Below are 19,364 nucleotides of genomic sequence, written 5' to 3' on the forward strand. Positions count from 1 at the left end.
CTCTCCTTCAACATCATAAATTTTATTTATAATTATATATTTAATATTAATAACTAATATTAATATATAGATATCATTTATTTTTATCATTATCTTTATCAAAGATTAATAAATAACTTTAATTTTGCAATTTAGACAATTTGTTTTTTTTTTACTTTTAACCCAAAGTTTTTCATCTTTTGCAATTTAATCCCAACTCTTTTTTATTTTCAATTTTGGTCCACCATACTTATCATCTTTTCCAGGTTTTTCGTTTCGTTCTAAAATTTTTGAGTTAATGCACCGCAACGTGCGTGTGAGATTCAACATTTTTTTTCCGTTTGACTGGCCTGTCGCAGCACATATATTTTTCTTCGTTTAACAAGTTCGACCAACGTGCGGGTCCTGGATTAACTTAGTTATTTTTTTCATGTTTTACGTTTCGGTTTAATTTCTCTGCAATGAGCGTTCGTGATTCAAAGATTTTACGTCTGCTTTTCCCTTGGCGTTATTTTTGTCGTTTTTATTTAATTTGTTTTTACGAGTTTTTCCAGTGTTAGTGTTAGTGGTCGCTGACAGTGGTATAGCATTGGTACTACATGACAAAGTTTTACAACAACCGCTACAACGCAGGGCTTAATACTAGTATATAATATTGTTTTCTTTTTGTGCTAGAAAAAAAAAATAAAAACAAAGTGCCAGATAAAATTAGGTATATATATGTGTTTTCCTTCATCCTTGTTCCGCCAGAGCTCCGCCGCAACCGCTGTGTGACATCATGGCCACAAAGATTGGTAGCGTAAACCAGAGTGATTTCATGTTCTGTGAGATTTGTGGAACCATCCTTTCTTTCGATTCCAGACTCTATGTTCGATGTCCCCTGTGCAAGTTCAAAAAGAAAGCCACAGGTCTATTTTCTTTTTATTTTCCATTTTGATGTTAACCTTCAACTTTGATTAGCTAGGGTTTGTCTTTTCATTCACATGATTTCATCTAGTTAAACCCTAGATTGCCTGCACCTTTTATGTTGTTGAATATAACTTCATCAACATACATGATTTCTTCAACAGGGTTGTTTGTTTACCTCTTAACGAACCTATTAATGGTTCAGACCTCTTACTGGTTCAGCATTTAGTGGTACAAACTGTTTGTTTTGCGAGCAAATGTCTGAATGGTTAAGACCTCTAATCTGAATTGTTCAGACATTTGCCTATGAACAGTTAAGCATCATACTGGCTCTTAATGGTTCAGACCTCTTACTGGTTCAGCACTTAACCATTCAGAAGTTTGCAAACAACCCCTAATATGCTCTTGGTTCCTAGTAAAGGCATTCGCTTTCGTACGCTAGGCGCAAAATTGTTATATAATTTTTCCTATAGCTGTCTAGCTAGCATCATTTATTCTATACTTATAAGTTGTATATATGTTCTAATTTATAAGTTACCTACATGTACAACCTGAAAACCTTGTTGTACAACATTCTGCTGCACAAAAATAACGCCTCAAGGTAAAATTACGCGCCTCGTTTGCGCTTCCTGTAAACCTCGCGCATTATGTAGGCAGAAGCGATGACCCATGCGCCTAGGTACATTATTTTTTAAACCAAGCTTCTAGGTGATAGGGTTTAAAACCAAGGCACAATGCGCAAAGCACAAAATCGCACCTTTTCGTATCCAAGTTGCAATTTGTTTATATATTTATTTATTAGTTCTCATAGGTTTGTAGCATTAGTTACTCAAAATTTAGACATAAATAAGCAATTTGTTTATATATTTATTTATTAGTTCTCATAGGTTTGTAGCATTAGTTACTCAAAATTTAGACATAAATAAGCAATATGCATGGTTTAATATATGAAGTACTTTATACAACCTTCCCATACGAAAGGCGCGCTGCAAGGCTGCACCGTATGCCGATTTTCAGTGTTCTTTTTGCGCTTCAAAACACCTCTCACTTTTTTTTAGTCTGAAACACAAGCCTATGCACCTTAGGTTGACTTGCACCTAAAGGGCGCTTTTTAATTAAGCCTATGCTTAGAGCATAGTTGTCAATAGCGGCTATAGCGACCGCTAAAGTGCGCTATGTAGCGAGGTGACCAAGTGTCGCTTTTTGGGTCATAGCGTGAATAGCGACAATTAGTTTTTTTTTTTGATGTAAATAGCAATTAGATATAGCTATAAAATAGCTGGAGTTATAGGTTTTTGTTAAATACCAGGGTATTTTGATGTAATATACATATAAAAAATTTCAAAATTCTTTTTCTAGTGTATCGGTATTTATAAAATAGCGGTCACTATTTGTCGGTATTCGCTATGTAGCATACAGGTCCCTTGTCGCTATTCGCTATTAACAACTATGGCTTAGAGTGACATTTTGAGAAACTGGTTCTGAAACAACCGGGCTCAATTCACGGTTAATTTATAAATATATTTTTTATATACCCTTGTAATAACTTGATCTGAAATCTAGGTAGAAAATACGTTAAGAGTTGGTATGTAGGAACTTTTTCAGAAGCCATTGTTGACACTTTTGTTGTGTTCTTTTACACCTTTCTTTTTCTTTAAGCCCCTATCACTCTTAATGTGGCTCTGATACTACTGGTAAGAGAAGAAGAGAAGAAATGTTATATATGTGGCTTGAATAGAAAATAGAAGGGTAGTTGTGTAATTTTACTTGTTGTAAATACTGTTAGCCAAGGATTTATATTTTTTCATGAAGCCTAATGTTAAGTTATTTCAGATGTTGCTAAAATGGAAATAAAATACACCGTGAGCGAAGAGGTATGTACTTACTGCCGACATTTCTGTCCTGTCTTAAAAATGTTTTTCAAATCGTTTGAGCGGGTCATTTTGTTATTTAATACAAAGGTAAATTGGTTGTTAATGTTACGCTTTCTGAACTTGCATTATGTAGCAAATTAGAAGAGAGTTGGGCTTATCATCAATCGAGGTTTCTGGAGAAAGTTCAAGATCAATGGCAAGTATATCTTAAATAAATTCTAGAGTTAAATGCCATTTTAGTCCCTGTGGTTTGGTCTATTTTACCAGTTTAGTCCAAAGGTTTCATTTTTCACATGTGGGTCCAAAAAGGTTTCACCGTTGCCATTTTAGTCCACTGGGTTAACTTCATCCATTTTTTCTGTTAACGAGTAGGCCAATTCGGTCATTTTATATGTAATTCTGTTAACTAGAAGGGCAATTTGGTCACGTAAAATGACCGAATTGGCCTCCACATTAACAGAAAAAATGGATGAAATTAACCCAGTGGACTAAAATGGCAGCGGTGAAACCTTTTTGGACCCACAGGTGAAAAATGAAACCTTTGGACTAAACTGGCAAAATGACTCAAACCATAGGGACTAAAATGGCGTTTAACTCTAAATTCTATATTAGAAAAGTATATGTATATCTACTAAGATTTAACTGTTATATTGTGGGCTGCTTTCTTAACAGGATTATAACGTACGATGTCCAAAGTGTTCAAACAAGGGGGTATACTATCACACTCAGCAGGTACTCCCGACACTTTCTTCCCTATTTCAGTTACTGGCGCTAAACGGATGTGTTCGCTGGGTAGCCGGTTGAACCCCAACACTAACCTGAAAAATTATGTCAGATGTATGAACGTGAAACAAAACGTGTCTTCACGGGTTCAAGGTTCAAACGACCCGTTTAACCCGGACAATTAATATGTATTTTGTTCTGTTTGCATATTAAACAAATTTACAACCAAAAATACAAGTGTTTATTAAACAAATACATTTAAACTACAAAAGCCACTTTTTAAATTTTGGCACATCTTTTTATTGAGCTTATAAGATAAAAGGGCAACACCGGTCAACTCACGAACCCACTATGTTGACCTGAAACCAGTTATTTAAACTTGTTAGTGTATTGAACCCGAAACTGAGCTGAACTTGTTAAACTGTATCCCAAACATGTGAATTTCATATTAGGATCTATGGGTGTAAACGTGCCGAGCCTGAGCTCGAGCCGATTAAATCATGAGAGCTCAAGCTTTGTTTCTAAATCTCGAGCTCGGATCATTAGTAATTTTTCAAGCTCGGGCTCGTATCGTATCGTATATTGTTTATTAATTAGTTTATATTAATTATAATCATTATTTTTTTTATAAATTTTATATATAACATAATATATGCGTGTGTGTATAGTTTTATCATAATTTTTTAAATAATACTGGTAAATTATATATATATATCATATATTAAATAAAAAATTATATAAATTATAGGCTCATTTAGGCTCTCGAGCCGGCTTGAGTAGCTCAGCTCGTTTACACCCTATTAGGATCGTCTGGTGTCACATATTCACACCTCAATCCATTATTCTTATGCATCACATGCTAACTTTAACAATGATGTTTGTGTGTTTATTTTTCTTTGAACAGACCAGGTCTGCTGATGAAGGTCAGACCATGTTTTATAATTGTCCCAACTGTGGATACAACTTCACTGATAATACATGAAGGGCCAATGTACCAATCAGCCCCTCCACTTTCTTTAATTACCATCCACTCCCCAAATTTTCCACCATGTGGCTTTTTTCTATTCATTGAAACAGACATTGCATTTCTGCAGATTATATTTTTCTTTTTTTTTGTTCTATAACTATAACATAGGTCAAAAATGTTTTGGGGCATTTCTAGGTTACATATTCTGGTTTGTTTTGACAATTTATATTTTAAATTGTCTATCGGTTTAAATGGTAACAAGTTAAAGATGTTCAAAAAGCTTGTGGCTCGCTCAAAATCGGCATGTTTATAAATGGACCAGGGTAAGCTTGCTTGTTGACCTGATTAACTTAAGCCTAAATTGTAATGTTTATAGGTTATAATTCAATTGCATTTATTAATAAGCCAATGTAATATGTTATATGGTACATGAGCATACTTGATACCACCCTGATATAAAAAATGTGTACTTATAATTTAAAAAATAAAATAAACTTCTCAAGCTGTCAGCGTGCCTAAAAACGCCAGTAACTATCCTTGGTGGTTTTGTTAGCACCGTCCTCTGAACATGAGGAATACAAGGAAATCGAGTGTCAAGTGAGGGAAATGGTGAGAGTCGGACAATTATCAGAGGACGGTGGTAATTGAACCACTGGTCAAGGTGGTTGTCAACTTTTCTGGGTGGGTGGTTTAGTTGCAAGCATCTTGGGGAAGAAGGAATTAATTTATTTTCTTTATATATTCATTTTAGGTGTTACTATTATTGGGGAAAATTACTGTATAAATAAAGTTAACGTACTAAATGTACGAATAGTATGAAAAAGCAAAAAGCACACGGTGGGCCGGTGGCATTTTTGTAATTATCTGCTTGTTGGGTAATTATCAAAATTACTCTACAAATGATAGTGTAGATGAATTTTGATCCTGTAGATTAATTTTATAAAATGTTCTTGTAGAGTAATTTTGATCTTGTAGGGTAATTATTAAAATTACACTACCCCCCCCCCCACCCCAACTAAAAGCTAAAAACTAAACCATAAAGCTAAACTCCATAACTAAATGCTAACAAAATTACTATACAAGATCAAAATTACTCTACAGGATCATTTTACAAAATTACTCTACAGGATCATTTGTAGAGTAATTTTGAATTGTATGTTGTTTGATAAACTTACAGGTTAATTTTGATTCACTTGTAAATAATTTTGATGCAGAATAAATTTGATACACTTGTAGAGTAATTTTGATAATAACCCTACAAGAACAAAATTACTCTACAAAAAGATTTTACAAAATTATTCTACAAAAGATCAAAATTACTCTACAGGATCATTTGTAGAGTAATTTTGATAGTTACTGATAATTATAAAAATGGCACCGTGTTTTTTTGTCTTTTCCTTCAGTTTGTACATTAACTTTATTTGTATTTGATCTTTTACCTACTATTATTTAACATAACTTTTAACATCATCCCTCATTGACAAAAAGCATGAGGTCTAGTGAATAATAGCGGCCATACACATGTATTATCAGAACTTATCGATGAAAGTTGAAGGACTATCTATGTAGTTTACTTGCTATCAATTTTTTTGGAACGTCACTCTATTACTAAATGAGTACACTTACAAGGATAGTCATGACTCCCGGTACATGCTATACACATAAGTTCAAATGGAACCACTTTGTGAATACAAACAAATCTGTCATGAGGCATAAAGTGGTAGCTAGTGTTCGATCTTATAATCAACCAACTTAAAGTTTGTTCTTGAACCTAATCATTTTCGAGTGTTGACATGCCATAATATTTTTCGAGTGTTGAACAACACCCGTTTTAATTTAAAACAGGTGTTGTTCAAGTTGATCGGTAAAACCATGTGTCGTATTCGAGTTCTGTGTGTCACGATTTTGGGGTCTGTGTCATATTTTGAGGTCTTGTTTTGTTCGACTACGAACACGACCCAGTTAACACTCCTAAATTCACTTACTACTTAAACATTTATCTTGCTTGCAAATACTTATTCTCATGCTGGAGTGTGGTAACAAGGAGCAACCCCCACCCCATTCCCCTTGTTGCGAGTCACAGTGTGTTTCACTGTGCATGTGACATATTAGAGATGATCCAGCCATCGATCGAGGAAAGAAGAGATTAACTCCATCTAACGAGACTCGACCTGTGAACTAACCTCCTGGTTAACCACTGTTTCTTAGCGGTCCTTCTAGAATCTATGTCATGTACTTTATGGTCCATGAAGAAGATTGTTGGATACATCATATGTTCGTTGTACTTTTAATTCTATGATATGGGTGGGGGTGGGGGTGGGGGAGAAAAGTTCGTCTAGTCTTATTTTCTTGTGATGCTCACGTGCTGGTCATGTGAATATGTAATAGGCTTATTTTAATTTATTTTGTCCTTGTTGTTGTTAGACTGGCTCCAATGCGCACTTAGAGGGGATGCATTTGATGAGTTGGCATGCTGCATTTGGGAAGGATGGAGTGGAGTGAAGATGAAAGTGGGGTGCACGTATGTGGGGAAGTGCATCCAAGTGCAGAGAGAGAAGGTGGGCCCATTTGTTAATAAATCAATTTTAAGCTAAAAAAAAAGAAAAATAGATGAGAGAGAATGCATGTGGGAAGAATGGGTTGGAGTTAAAAAGAGGAGAGAGAGTGCATGTGTTAAGAATGGGTAAAAAGCTGATGTGGCAGCGATGACTAGGATGCATGTAGTAAATGCAGGTCGATGCATTGGAGACAGTCTTAGGGTGAAGGGGGTGCACCCCTAATTAGGTGAGTGAAATTTTTTTTAACTCAATCATACGTTGCCATGTCATTTCCCCTCTATAACTCCCCTCTTGTCAAAAAACGTACGGGGTGCACCCCTCTTAGGGGAGTTGTTTTTTTATTAAAAAAAAAAAAAACAAAAAGTTGATTGGTTGTTACAGCCATGGGGCCCACCATCTCTCTCTCTCTTGTTCGGTGACTGAACGCCCAATACCCTCATCGATTTGGGCTCCCGCAAGGTTGGCGGTGCCACCCCGATCGGCAAAAGCGTTCCCCGCTTGAACTCCCCGAAGACGCCCCGAGCAGCCTTAGAAAAGAAAACCACGTGCAGTGAGAAACAACCAATAAAGAAAATGAAAGGAGAATGTAACTTCTAAAAAGAATCCCTCAAGTTTAACCTCTTTTGTAACTTTAACCCCTCTTATATTGCTTTCGTTGACTAGATGTTGGGTCTTCAATTTCCCTTTCAAAGTGCATATATATTGACCATATTAGCACTAGGGCGACTTTTCTTCTCTTTTGTATAGCTATGTAATATGTAATAAAACACGATAAAGTGTTTATTAGTTGCCTAAACTTGATCATAATTATAAGAGTAAATTACAAAAATCGTTCTTTATATATGTTATTTATTGCAATCTGTGTCTTTTGTCTTTAATAATTACAGAAAACGTACTCGATGTTTGCAAACCCTTGCAAGTTATGTCCTTTAGCCCTAACTCAGTTAATTTTTGTGGTTAAATCTAACCAAATGAACCCCATATGAGGGTATTTTTGTGGTTAAATCTGACCAAATGGACCTCACATGAGAGTAAAATGACCAAAATACCCTCATGTGGGGTCCATTTGGTCAGATTTAACCACAAAAATTAACTGAGTTAGGGCTAAAGGACATAATTTGCATGTGTTTGCAAACATCGAGTACGTTTTCTGTAATTATTGAAAACAGGGGACGCAGTTTGCAATAAGTGACATACATAAAGGATGATTTTTATAATTTACTCTAATTATAAATACCTTAGCCAGTTTTACTTAGAAGGCTATAGATTTATTTATCTCAATATAAGTATATGAAACTATCACCATAGACCAAAAATAAATATTTTTTTATAGTAGTTATATATAAAAGGTTTCATAACTACTTAAAGTAACCGATCGAAATAAAACAAGTATTCTATAATGAGTTTTGTATGTAGTATAACTTCAAACAATTTAGAACATAAAAAGAATTCTGAAAGTTAATTAATTTTTTTTACTTAAGTCACTGGATTCGACCATAATTTAACTGGTTATAAAATCTATTTTATAACAAAAACTTTTGTGGCTTAAAAACATTATTTAAAAGATTTTTATCCTACACAAATGAAAGTAGTAGATTTATTTGTTTAGCCTCTTACAAGAGAATAAATGTCAATAAAGAAGAGATGTAATGCCCATAAATAGAATTAAAAGTTTGAAACTAAGGGGCTGTTTGTTTGCATCTTAACAGCCTCTTAATACCCCCATGTCTGATCGGGTCAGATTTCAGAGTGTTTGTTTCATACCTCTTAAAACTTACCCAGCCTCTTATTACCTCTGACCCAGTCATACATTACCATGAGTCTGACTGAGATCTGAATGGAATTTTGACAAGCTTGCCCTCATCCACACTGCCCCTTCATCTCCACACCTATCGAATCAACATAACCGCCACCACTGTCGGCCGGCCTGAACCCGTCGCCGCCGGAGTCTTCACCGTCAACGGCCACCGTCTCCGTCAAATCCGGTTCACCGGCGACCAGATCCATAAACATGGTGAGTTTGGGAGCTCCGATTCCGGCATGATGAGTTTGGGAGCTCCGATTCCGGCGTCTACTAAGAGCGAGGTTGGCGACGGTGGCTGGGGCGAAGGATTTGACTGAGAGAGTGGATGTTGGAAGTGGAAGTGGAGGCGCAGATGAGTTAGGGTTGTAAGAATGTTGATGTTGATGAGGTTCTTGTTGTTGTTGAAGATCAGTGGTGGGTGTTGTGGTGGTGCAACGGTGGTGGTGACGGTGTAGTGGTGGTGGTGACGGTGGAGGTGCAGTGGGACGGTAGTGTTGATGGTGGAGGGATGGAGATGGTTTGGAGCTGATGAATGACTGGAAAGGGGTAAAAATGTGTATATATAATAATAATAAAATGGTTTTTTTAATTAAAAGGGGTAAAAATGTCATTTTACACGGTCATTCAGATGTGCAACCAAACAGCACCTTACTGGTTTAACACTTACTGGTTCAGAGCCTCTTATCCATTCAGACCTCTTATTCATTCAGCACTTATTGATTCAGATGTTGCCAAACGGCCCCTAAGGAGCTCATTGTCATCCTGAGACTTTTCCACTACTTCTACAAACCTAACTAAATGTGATAGTTCATGTATTTGGAATTTAGTTTATAGAAATGTAGTGCTACTTAAAGAGTCCAAGACGTGGGTGGACCGACTATATATAAAATATAAGCCGAAACTTGTGGTTGTTAATTCTTTTTGTCTGACTACGGGGCTGTTTGGCAACATCTGAATGTTTAAGTGCTGAACTAGTAAGAGGTCTGAACCATTAATAGCCTGTATAATACTTAACCATTCAGAGGCAAATGTCTGACCAATTCAGATTAGAGGTCTTAACCATTCAGACTCTGTATAATACTTAACCATGCAAAGGCAAATGTCTGAACCATTCAGACATTTGCTCGTGAAACAAACAGTTTGAACTATTAAGTGCTGAACCAGTAAGAGGTCTGAACCATTAAGAACCTCATTATGAGGTAAACAAACAGCCTTACTTGGTTCATTAAGAGGTAACCATTAAGAGCTTCATTAAGAGGTAAACAAACAGCCCCAAGAGGTGGGTGGACCGACTATATATAAAATATAAGCCGAAACTTGTGGTTAATTTTTTTTTTGTCTGATATGTTTGATTCATATTTGATTTTTATCTTTAATCACAATTCTCTAAGCTTTCGGTCTCCTTAATATATAGTTGGAATTGTGTGATTTTATGCAGCAAAATGGGTGTCCCATATTCTCATTTTTAGCATCCTAAGCAAAAATCTATACTATCTATAAAAGGAGCTTAGAAGCTGACATCACTTTGCTTACTTGTCATGATATTAGCTATGCCACATAGGATGCCACATAGACTCCGCTGATGTCATTCCGCTGATGTCATAAATCCGATTTTGTTTTAATCATTTTAAATCTCAATGTATATACAAATCAAGTATTTCAATTTCAAAAATTACAAAAATCATGTTTATTTTAGGAGGTAAATTTGAAAATGCATGGGGAGTTGAATCCCCATTTAATGCACATCATATCACCGTCTCTTTCTTCTCAATTTTGAAACATATAGCACAAAGCTTTCTTCATTCAAATTTCTACATTTCTCTCTTTCTTCATTTCAGGCGATTTCTCAAGAAAAACTAGGGTTTCTGTTACAAAGCATTCTCGGCAAAATGTCATCGGAGAATAAATCCGTCGGTGAATCACAGTGTTTGTCACCCAGTTTCATAGACGATTTGAATCCATCCAAAGATATGTGGACTATCAAGTGTCGAATCATCCGCAAATGGATTCAGCCCTTTCGGATGGATCTCGTGTTGATCGATGAGAAGGTATTAGTATTTGTGTAGTGATGATTCTCTTATTTTACTGTTTTAGTGTTTATACAGAGATGATTCTCTAATCCCCATGATTTTGGGTTTGTTTTTTATTTCTAAGCTTCTTGGTTGTGTAATAGATGTTTGTGTTTGTGTTCTTTGGACAGTTTAGGTTTGTGTTTTTTCTGATACTCTTACATGTTTTAGGGTTAGATATAAAGGACTGAACATGAATATTGTTTAGTTGGTTATTGATCATCGATAGATGTTTGTTCTGTGAAAGCATAAAGTATGTTTGTTTTAGTGTTAGATGAGTTTAGGGTGAGTTATAAAGAATCACAGATGAAAAGTTTTTTGAAGTTTTAATCTTGGTTACATGAAATGAAATGGAAGGTTGTTTTTGAAAGTTTTTTGTGATTTGTGTAATTTACTTTTGTGTATATTTTGTGTTCTGAAAAGTATGTTTTGTTTTAGTGTGTATTTTGTGTTTTGTTTTAGTGTTTCATGTCATGAAACTGAGTTTAGTTGGTTATTGATCATCGATAGATGTTTGGTCTGTGAAAGCATAAAGTATGTTTGTTTTAGTGTTAAATGAGTTTAGGATGAGTTATAAAGAATCACAGATGAAAAGTTTTTTGAAGTTTTAATCTTGGTGACATGAAACGAAATGGAAGGTTGTTTTTGAAAGTTTTTTGTGATTTGTGTAATTTACTTTTGTGTATATTTTGTGTTCTGAAAAGTATGTTTTGTTTTAGTGTGTATTTTGTGTTCTGATATAAAAACAGTTCATGTCATGAAACTGAGTTGAATATTATTTGGTCTTTCTTTGTTTTAGTCTTATTAAATTTGATGGTATGGTATCTTACTAATTGTTTCTTTGTTTTGTGTTATTTGTTTTGTGTTATTTGGGCTTATCTATATTTTTGTGTTATTTGGGCTTATCTATATTTTGTGTTATTTGGGCTTATCTATAAATTTGTTTGTGTGTTTTGTATTAAATTTGATGGTATGGTATCTTACTAATTGTTTCTTTGTTTTGTGTTATTTGGGCTTATCTATATTTTCTGATACTCTTACATGTTTTAGGGTTAGATATAAAGGACTGAACATGAATATTGTTTAGTTGGTTATTGATCAAATCGATAGATGTTTGTTCTGTGAATCATAAAGTTTGTTTGTTTTAGTGTTAGATGAGTTTAGGGTGAGTTATAAAGAATCACAGATGAAAAGTTTTTTGAAGTTTTAATCTTGGTTACATGAAACGAAATGGAAGGTTGTTTTTGAAAGTTTTTTGTGATTTGTGTAATTTACTTTTGTGTTCTGAAAAGTATGTTTTGTTTTAGTGTGTATTTTGTGTTTTGTTTTAGTGTTTCATGTCATGAAACTGAGTTGAATATTATTTGGTCTTTCTTTGTTTTAGTCTTAAATTTTATGGTATGGTATCTTACTAATTGTTTCTTTGTTTTGTGTTATTTGGGCTTATCTATATTTTCTGAAAAGTATGTTTTATATTTTTTTGAAGTATCGTTTGGTTGTTTATTTCTAAACTTCTCAAAAGTATGTTTGTTTTAGTGTTAGATGAGTTTAGGGTGAGTTATAAAGAAAGAAAGATGCATACTTTTTCTCTTGGTGACATGAAATGAAATGGAAGGTTTTTTTTGAGAGTTTTTTTGTGATTTGTGTAATTTACTTTTGTGTATATTTTCTCTTTGTATATTTTGTGTTTTGTTTTAGTGTTTCATTTCATCAAACTGAGTTCAATCTTTTGTGTTTTGTTTTAGTGTTTCATGTCATGAAACTGAGTTGAATATTATTTGGTCTTTCTTTGTTTTAGTCTTATTAAATTTGATGGTATGGTATCTTACTAATTGTTTCAGAAGTTTAGAAATAATGAGGTATCGTTTGGTTGATTATTTCTAAACTATGGTATTTCACTGCAATGGTCAGGGTCGTAAAATTCAAGCAGGTATTAAGGCTCCATTGATACCTGTGTTTATCTCTCAACTCCATGAGGATGAGGTTGTTATTCTATCCAGATTTGGTGTTGGAGAAAACAATGATACCTACAAAGTTGTTAATCATGGTTACAAGATTAACTTTTACCGTTGTACGGTTGTTACACGTGCCAGTGGTTGGGAAGGGGTTGATTATGGATTTAACTTCATGGCACATTCAGAAATTCTTAAAGGAGAGGGAAAGAATCTGGTCACTGTTGGTAGGACTGTTTCTCATAGTCTGATATATATTTTGCTTACATTTTTGAATCTGATGACTGTTGCTATGTTTGCCATTTTAGATGTTGCTGGAATTGTTGTGTCGTGTGGAGATATGGAAGTCTTTCCGAATGAAAGAAAAAGGATGAACTTTGATCTTCAAGATGTGCAGTAAATTTTTCTATCCCACTTAAATAAATTTGTTTGTGTGTTATTATTGTATTTAATTAATGTATTGAGGATTCATTAAATGATTTTTCTTATTTATGTTTTTTTATATCTATTTATGGTTCTTTAATGATTATGTTATTATTAGCACATTCATTGGAAATAATGTAAAGACAGATTGTTGTTTTATTATTGTCTTTAATTAATGTGGGAGTTGGACATTCATTGCATTTAATACAAAGACAGATTAAATCATTGGCATTATTTATTGTGACTGATTATTGTTCTTTTAATAGATAGTATAAATTTTAGTGGAACTTTTAATGCTGTTTTTTTTATCTGTTTGTTGTAGGGGAGAAGTAGTTCGTTGTACTTTGTGGAATGGATATGCACAACAATTTAATGATTTCTTGACGCAAAACAATCCGATTGAGAATGTCATGGTTGTCATTCAGCATACGAAGATTAAGCTGTGGCAGGGTAATTTACATTTGACTGATTCATTTACTTTAGTGTTTGCAATGTGTTTTTTTTCATTTGTAATGAATTTGTTGTATATGTATATTGTTACATGCAGGACAATATACGTTCAGAATGATAAGTTTGGAACTCGACTGTTTCTCAACGAAGAAATTCATGAGTTTAATGAACTTCGTAGGAGGTACTATTACTGAATTATATTTCTTATTTTTCATATTTTTCTTAATACGAGTGTGAGTATTAACACGAATGTTGTTTTCATAGGCTTTTAGTGAAACACTTTGAAGCTGGTGCTTCTTCTTCTCAAACCATTCTTTCATCTCAGAGTGTATTTCCAGTCCGTCAAGAATTTCTAATTGATACTCCTAAGAAACATGTTGATGAAATAATTGAGATTGAAAGCGTATGAATATTTCTATATCCATTCAAAGTCATTTAATTTCCTTTACTGTTTTCTATGTTTTATAATATTAGTATGTTAATAAAGTTTTGTCTTTCATTTTATAGGTAATGTCATGTGTGGTAGTTGCAACGATCAAAATTGTTCAAAAAACTATGGGTGGTTTTATCCGGCATGTCGAAACTGTAACAAGAAGGTGTTGACTAAAACTGAATACTTACAATATGCTAAAATCATTTCTGATGAGGTCATGAATCTGTCTCCTACTTCATTGGTTTGTCTGAAATGCGATAAAGAATGTACATCGATAACCATTAAGTAAGTTAATGTTGCTTTTTAGGTTTATTGCTTCCTATAATGTGAATGTAATTTAACTACTATTTATTACAGGTTCAAGGTACATTTGAGAGTCCAAGATGAAACTGGTAGTATCTCTTTCGTGATGTTTGATAAAGATGTAACGAAGCTCATTGGTTCAACTGCGAGTGATATAAGGGAACGCCAAGTGAAGGCCAATGATACTGAGAGTTTTCCACATGAAATATCTCGGTTGGTTGAAAAAAAGTTGGCTTTTAAAATTGAAGTTTCTGATTACAACCTTAACCATGAGTATCATGTTTACACTATCCAAAAATTATGTGATGATCCGGACATACTTGCTGAGTTGGTTGCTGGTAATGGTAATGGTCTTGAGGTTGTTGATGAGGTAATAGTTTTTGGATATCTTTTATTGATGTGTTTTTGGTTTCCAGTTTTGTAGCTTAAATAACTTAGTTGAATTTTTTGGTAATATTTTGATAATAGGTGTTTAGTCAAGAAGGTTCAGAAATCAAAGTTGAGAGATTATCTGAGTCCTCACAGATGGCTGGTGCTGCTATTTCAAAGGTGAATATGGATTCTATGATTTTGTTTTTCTTGTCTGTAGATTATATTACCTTATTTGATACTTTAGTAGTTGTTTTGTGATTTAATTCAAGGTTGTTGTATCTGTTACCGCCGACTCTTCTGTTGTCGAAGCCGAGAAGGATTCGGGCACCAGTCCGAATGGTAAACGTTCGTTGCAGGATGTGGAAGGTCAAAATATTGGGGAACTGTCTTCTAGCAGCAAAAATAATCGGAAGAGGTCATCTAGGGTTAAAACCTAGCTCCTTTCATGTCTTTATCTTTTGATGTTTAAGCGAGTCTAACTTTTAGTCTGTACTTAAGTATGTGTTTTTGGAAGTTAGGTTGTTGTTGGTAAGTGTTAACTACTGAAACAGTTTGTATGTATGTGTTAGATGTTGGTAAGCCTATGAACTTGGATTGTGTGGTAAACCATGATGTGGTTTAATTTTTTCTATTGTAAACTATGTTTTTATGCTGCTAACTATAATCTTTGCTTATAATCTGTGTTTTGATTTTTGCAATATAGTTTATGCGATGCTTAGTATGCTTTGTCGTAGTATAAATTCTACTTTTTAATGGTACGTTTCAATGTATGTTTAGTTTATAACCACATTATAAAGAAATTGTTAATATCCACTAATTATGTCAAACAAGTTATTAAATTAAAGTTCCAGAAGTAAGTTTTCTTTATGACAAATTGATAATTTAATATAGATAACTCATAAATATTAACCAACCCTTTTGTAAACTAATGTAGGAACCAATAGATTGATAAGACGAATAGAAGGATGTTTGGAAAATATGTTGTAACACCCTAGTTACTAATTAACAATTTGTAATGTATATGCCAACAATTAGATGTGTAGTTAAGCCTACACATACTATAAAAATACGAATTTATTAAAACTTTTACAATTTATAAGTTATTCTACATAACGTGGTTGAATTCGTTGTTTAAAATTTGCAATGTGTTAAAGTGCGGAAGCATGTATCTATATCGTGTTCGGTCCTTCGTCGAGCTTGATCGTCTTCCGGCATCCAAAATGTACCTACATTTCATAAACACGAAATGCTTTAGTCTAAAGGGCTTTAAAACGTGTCCAAACGAGTCCGGGAAACCATTGATTCCAAAAACAAAATTGAAAATGACCTCCACCGTAACTTACGGTGGCACCGTAAGTTACGGTGGCCTCTGTAATAAAATTTTCCTACCGTACAACAGTAGGCAACCACCGTAAATAACTCAGCTCCACCGTAACTTACGGTGGCACCGTAAGTTGCGGTGGCCCCTGCATTCAGCCTTTCCATTTTGCCGTAATTGACACGAATTCTTTCGTATCTTTAAATTCGCTTGTCCGTTTGACCTATTATTTCTTCCTACATGTTTGTAATTTGATTTTCCATCATATGGAGTTAAAGTCCGACATCCGGCTTAATAAATTTTGATACTTTTAATGCATTCGGCTTATTACTTTTTTACAAGATTTTGACCCATCTACGCTTAAATGCATATTTTTGACCCGTTAGAGAGGATTTAATCATTTAAGTTTAAATCCTACTCTCTACTTTCACATGTCATTTTTCTACATTAAGGTATTCACATATCTTTCACCAAATTTACGCGTACCTGGCGCGGGTCAAAGTCTTGACCCGTTTTAATACCTTGCCTTAATAATTTGCTGATTCGTAGCCACGTAAATTCTATAAGCCGTTTTACCCTGTGAGCATTAGACTCGACATGCACTTGTTAGTCGTTATTCGTCAAATGGTGTTAACATTACCATTTGACCTGTTTAGTCTAAACGACCAAACATTTTGCACTTATATTTGAATGGTATTTATTTACCATTTCATTATTTAACCCATTTCGCCCCTTTTTGCCATTTAACATGGTTTTTATCCTTTTATTCGTCCCGACCCGTATCATTTCGTGTCGGAACCCATATTTCAGATATAACCTTGGTCGTGTTTATAATCTATAAAGTAAATATGTATCATAAAAAAAGTGTAAGCTTTACTTACCTCGCGTCTGCACAAACATTCTTCGCATCCATGACCCGTTTGACCCGTTCCTTTTCAAGCTCCCACCTAGCTTGTTTAGAGTCAACTATATCATAACATCCATAAGATGGTTAGATTGGTCATTCTATATAATGGCCATCACCCTATGGACCCCCCCCCCTTTTTTTTTACACACTTATCAATCAAAGCATGCCATATATTCAACAACTAGTTTCATACCATAATTATTTTCATTCACTAACCGTTTGACCCGTTAGTGAAGTTACTTATACAAACTAGTTAGTAAGTGATTTTAAACACTTTAAGCACGTCACATAAAGTGTTATTTGTTCCCAACAATCAATACTTCATGCCTAAAGCAAGTATGTACAATCCTATGCCTTTTTCTTGGCTAATAAGAACATTAATAAAGTGCAGCGATTTTGTATTCAGCTGCTGTAATTGACCATTTTGACCCATTTAAAAGTTGAATTAGATCAACATGTTCAAAGATGGATCGTAGAACTCTAAAATAGCTTTCTAGGCATATATGGTACGTCTTGTAACGATGTTCCTATGATTTTATATGATTTTTACAAAATCAGCTCTGAAGTCAAAAATGCTTCCAATCAGCTTGCTGTCAAAACAGTTCAGCCGACTTCGGACACTGTTTTGACCCGTTTAACATCAGAATTTAACAAACATGTTCAAACATAAAACGTAGTATGTTTCAATAGCTTTCTGAGCATATAAGGCTCAACCTCACAGGTCGTTCCAATGATTTTATATGATTTTTTTAAAACTGCAGCCCAATAATTTTTAATCCCAATCAGTTTTGTTATATTTTTTTTTGTTCAAGCATTTCATCAAGCACCTTGTGTGCAACACGAAACATCCAATTTCTCCAGCCCATTTAAGTGTTCTAAACCCTTAAATTCTAGCATAATTAACAAGTACTAATATCAAACTTCAAATCTAACTTTAGGGAGTTCTATTAACACAATTTAACCATTATGATTCTATGGTTCATCATGTTTCTACAAAACTCATTTAGCACATAATCGGGTGATCATGAATTCACAATTATGAACATCAATTCAACAAGTAAATGACTAGGGTTTACTCCTAGACATAAAATCATTCATAATTTCATCATATAACAAACATGCAACCATCAAATTTCAGATTTCTAAGTTTACCTAGAAATCCAACTAGAGATTTTTCATAAAATTTACATACCTTGTGACTCCCCTTTCAATGGGGATCACTAATCCGGGTTCAGATTTCGTTTTAGGGCTGATCTTGACCTTCAATTTGTGGATTTAAACAAGAACTAGGTTTGGAGTTCTTCCCCTTGGTCGCCCCTGGCATTCTGGTCGAACTCAGACACTCACAAATGTGAGTGTTTGAGGGTTTTGTTTTTTTTTTATTGATATAAGTTTCAAGTTAAACACTTTTGGTCCCTCTAGTTTTCTTTTGATCAAATAAAGTTATGCCTCACCATTAGTCACTTAATCACAAGCCACTAACTAGGTTAATTACTCCTAGTTATTTTAACGGGTTCGGGAAATTATAACCTGTTATGTTTTTAAGTCCCGTTAATTTGGCCTTTTTATATACTTTGTTTTCTCAAAGTATTTGTCCCCGTTTTTAATTAATATTAGGTTTATTTATTTGAGTCCTAATATTTACCGGGTTAATTTTTACCACTAACGGCATTTTACCCGTCTTTACTATTAACGTGGTTTGATTACCAAACCCGTTTTTGGGATGTTACATATGTAGCATTTAAATCCATAGAACTTTCTCCATGCACATAAATTAAGGATCACATAAATTAATTGAAAGTGTGACTCCGTTAAAATGAATCATCAAACTTCAAATCCAAATATAAATCGAGTCTATCTCAGGTATGGTAACTTCATTGTAAGAATGAATAGATTCATAAAACCAAGACAAGCATGATTAACAAAATATGTATTAATTAAATCCATATAAACTACGTTAAGTATCAATTTAAATTATTTAGATATGGAGCATCCAAAAAACAGTTTGTAAAGAAACAAAGAAATAAAATCAGTACAAAATAAATACAACTAAAGGTCCTTTAATTCGGCTGCAGTTTTCTACTAAATGGTATAAGCCTTTCAATAATTTATGGTCCATAAGTTGTGAACTATAAAACCAACCCATAAGGCCCAAAACTTTAATCAGTTTTCTTAAATCCTAATCTCATTACCTCCGCTAAACATACCCTCTTATTAACTCGCTCTGTATCAAACTGAAGATCAAAAATTAGCGCCAGAATCTCAATGCATATTTGAAAACCCTCACACTTTGGAAGCACTCGATCAACATTTAATTGTAGGTTTT

The 19,364-nt window shown here is 34.1% G+C and overlaps 2 protein-coding genes and 1 long non-coding RNA gene across 3 annotated transcripts; 2 read left to right on the forward strand and 1 right to left on the reverse strand.

Annotated features, from left to right (window-relative positions):
- The first annotated feature begins 687 nt into the window (after positions 1–687).
- On the forward strand, positions 688–4,710 carry LOC110935957 (DNA-directed RNA polymerase I subunit RPA12). Its single transcript, XM_022178305.2, has 5 exons — positions 688–887; positions 2,719–2,759; positions 2,893–2,955; positions 3,432–3,491; positions 4,387–4,710. The coding sequence occupies exons 1-5, from the start codon at positions 758–760 to the stop codon at positions 4,462–4,464; spliced, it is 372 nt and encodes a 123-aa protein (XP_022033997.1). The 5' UTR covers positions 688–757; the 3' UTR covers positions 4,465–4,710.
- Positions 4,711–10,700: 5,990 nt separating this feature from the next.
- Positions 10,701–15,250, forward strand: LOC110933065. The gene is made up of 11 exons (XM_035974259.1): positions 10,701–10,859; positions 10,906–10,977; positions 12,792–13,059; positions 13,141–13,228; positions 13,578–13,739; positions 13,803–13,886; positions 13,970–14,108; positions 14,213–14,301; positions 14,496–14,811; positions 14,910–14,990; positions 15,083–15,250. Exons 1-11 carry the CDS (start codon positions 10,701–10,703, stop codon positions 15,248–15,250), a joined length of 1,626 nt encoding a protein of 541 aa, XP_035830152.1.
- Positions 15,251–15,779: 529 nt separating this feature from the next.
- Positions 15,780–18,395, reverse strand: LOC110935958. The gene is made up of 4 exons (XR_002589585.2): positions 18,231–18,395; positions 17,013–17,097; positions 16,618–16,708; positions 15,780–16,039 (listed from the first exon to the last, which is right to left on the reverse strand). It is a non-coding gene; the product is annotated as an uncharacterized LOC110935958 (long non-coding RNA).
- Positions 18,396–19,364: the final 969 nt, after the last annotated feature.

This window comes from Helianthus annuus, chromosome 6, assembly GCF_002127325.2.
Source record: "Helianthus annuus cultivar XRQ/B chromosome 6, HanXRQr2.0-SUNRISE, whole genome shotgun sequence".
NCBI lineage: Eukaryota > Viridiplantae > Streptophyta > Magnoliopsida > Asterales > Asteraceae > Helianthus > Helianthus annuus.

Excerpts from the sequence above, each read along its gene's own strand:
- LOC110933065 (XM_035974259.1), top strand. The coding sequence starts at position 10,701 with ATGTCATCGGAGAATAAATCCGTCGGTGAATCACAGTGTTTGTCACCC. Across the intron at positions 13,229-13,577 it reads TTTGATCTTCAAGATGTGCA|GGGAGAAGTAGTTCGTTGTA; the intron begins GTAAATTTTTCT and ends TGTTTGTTGTAG. Across the intron at positions 14,302-14,495 it reads GTCGAAACTGTAACAAGAAG|GTTCAAGGTACATTTGAGAG; the intron begins GTGTTGACTAAA and ends TATTTATTACAG.
- LOC110935957 (XM_022178305.2), top strand. The coding sequence starts at position 758 with ATGGCCACAAAGATTGGTAGCGTAAACCAGAGTGATTTCATGTTCTGT. Across the intron at positions 888-2,718 it reads GTTCAAAAAGAAAGCCACAG|ATGTTGCTAAAATGGAAATA; the intron begins GTCTATTTTCTT and ends AAGTTATTTCAG. Across the intron at positions 2,956-3,431 it reads GAGAAAGTTCAAGATCAATG|GATTATAACGTACGATGTCC; the intron begins GCAAGTATATCT and ends CTTTCTTAACAG.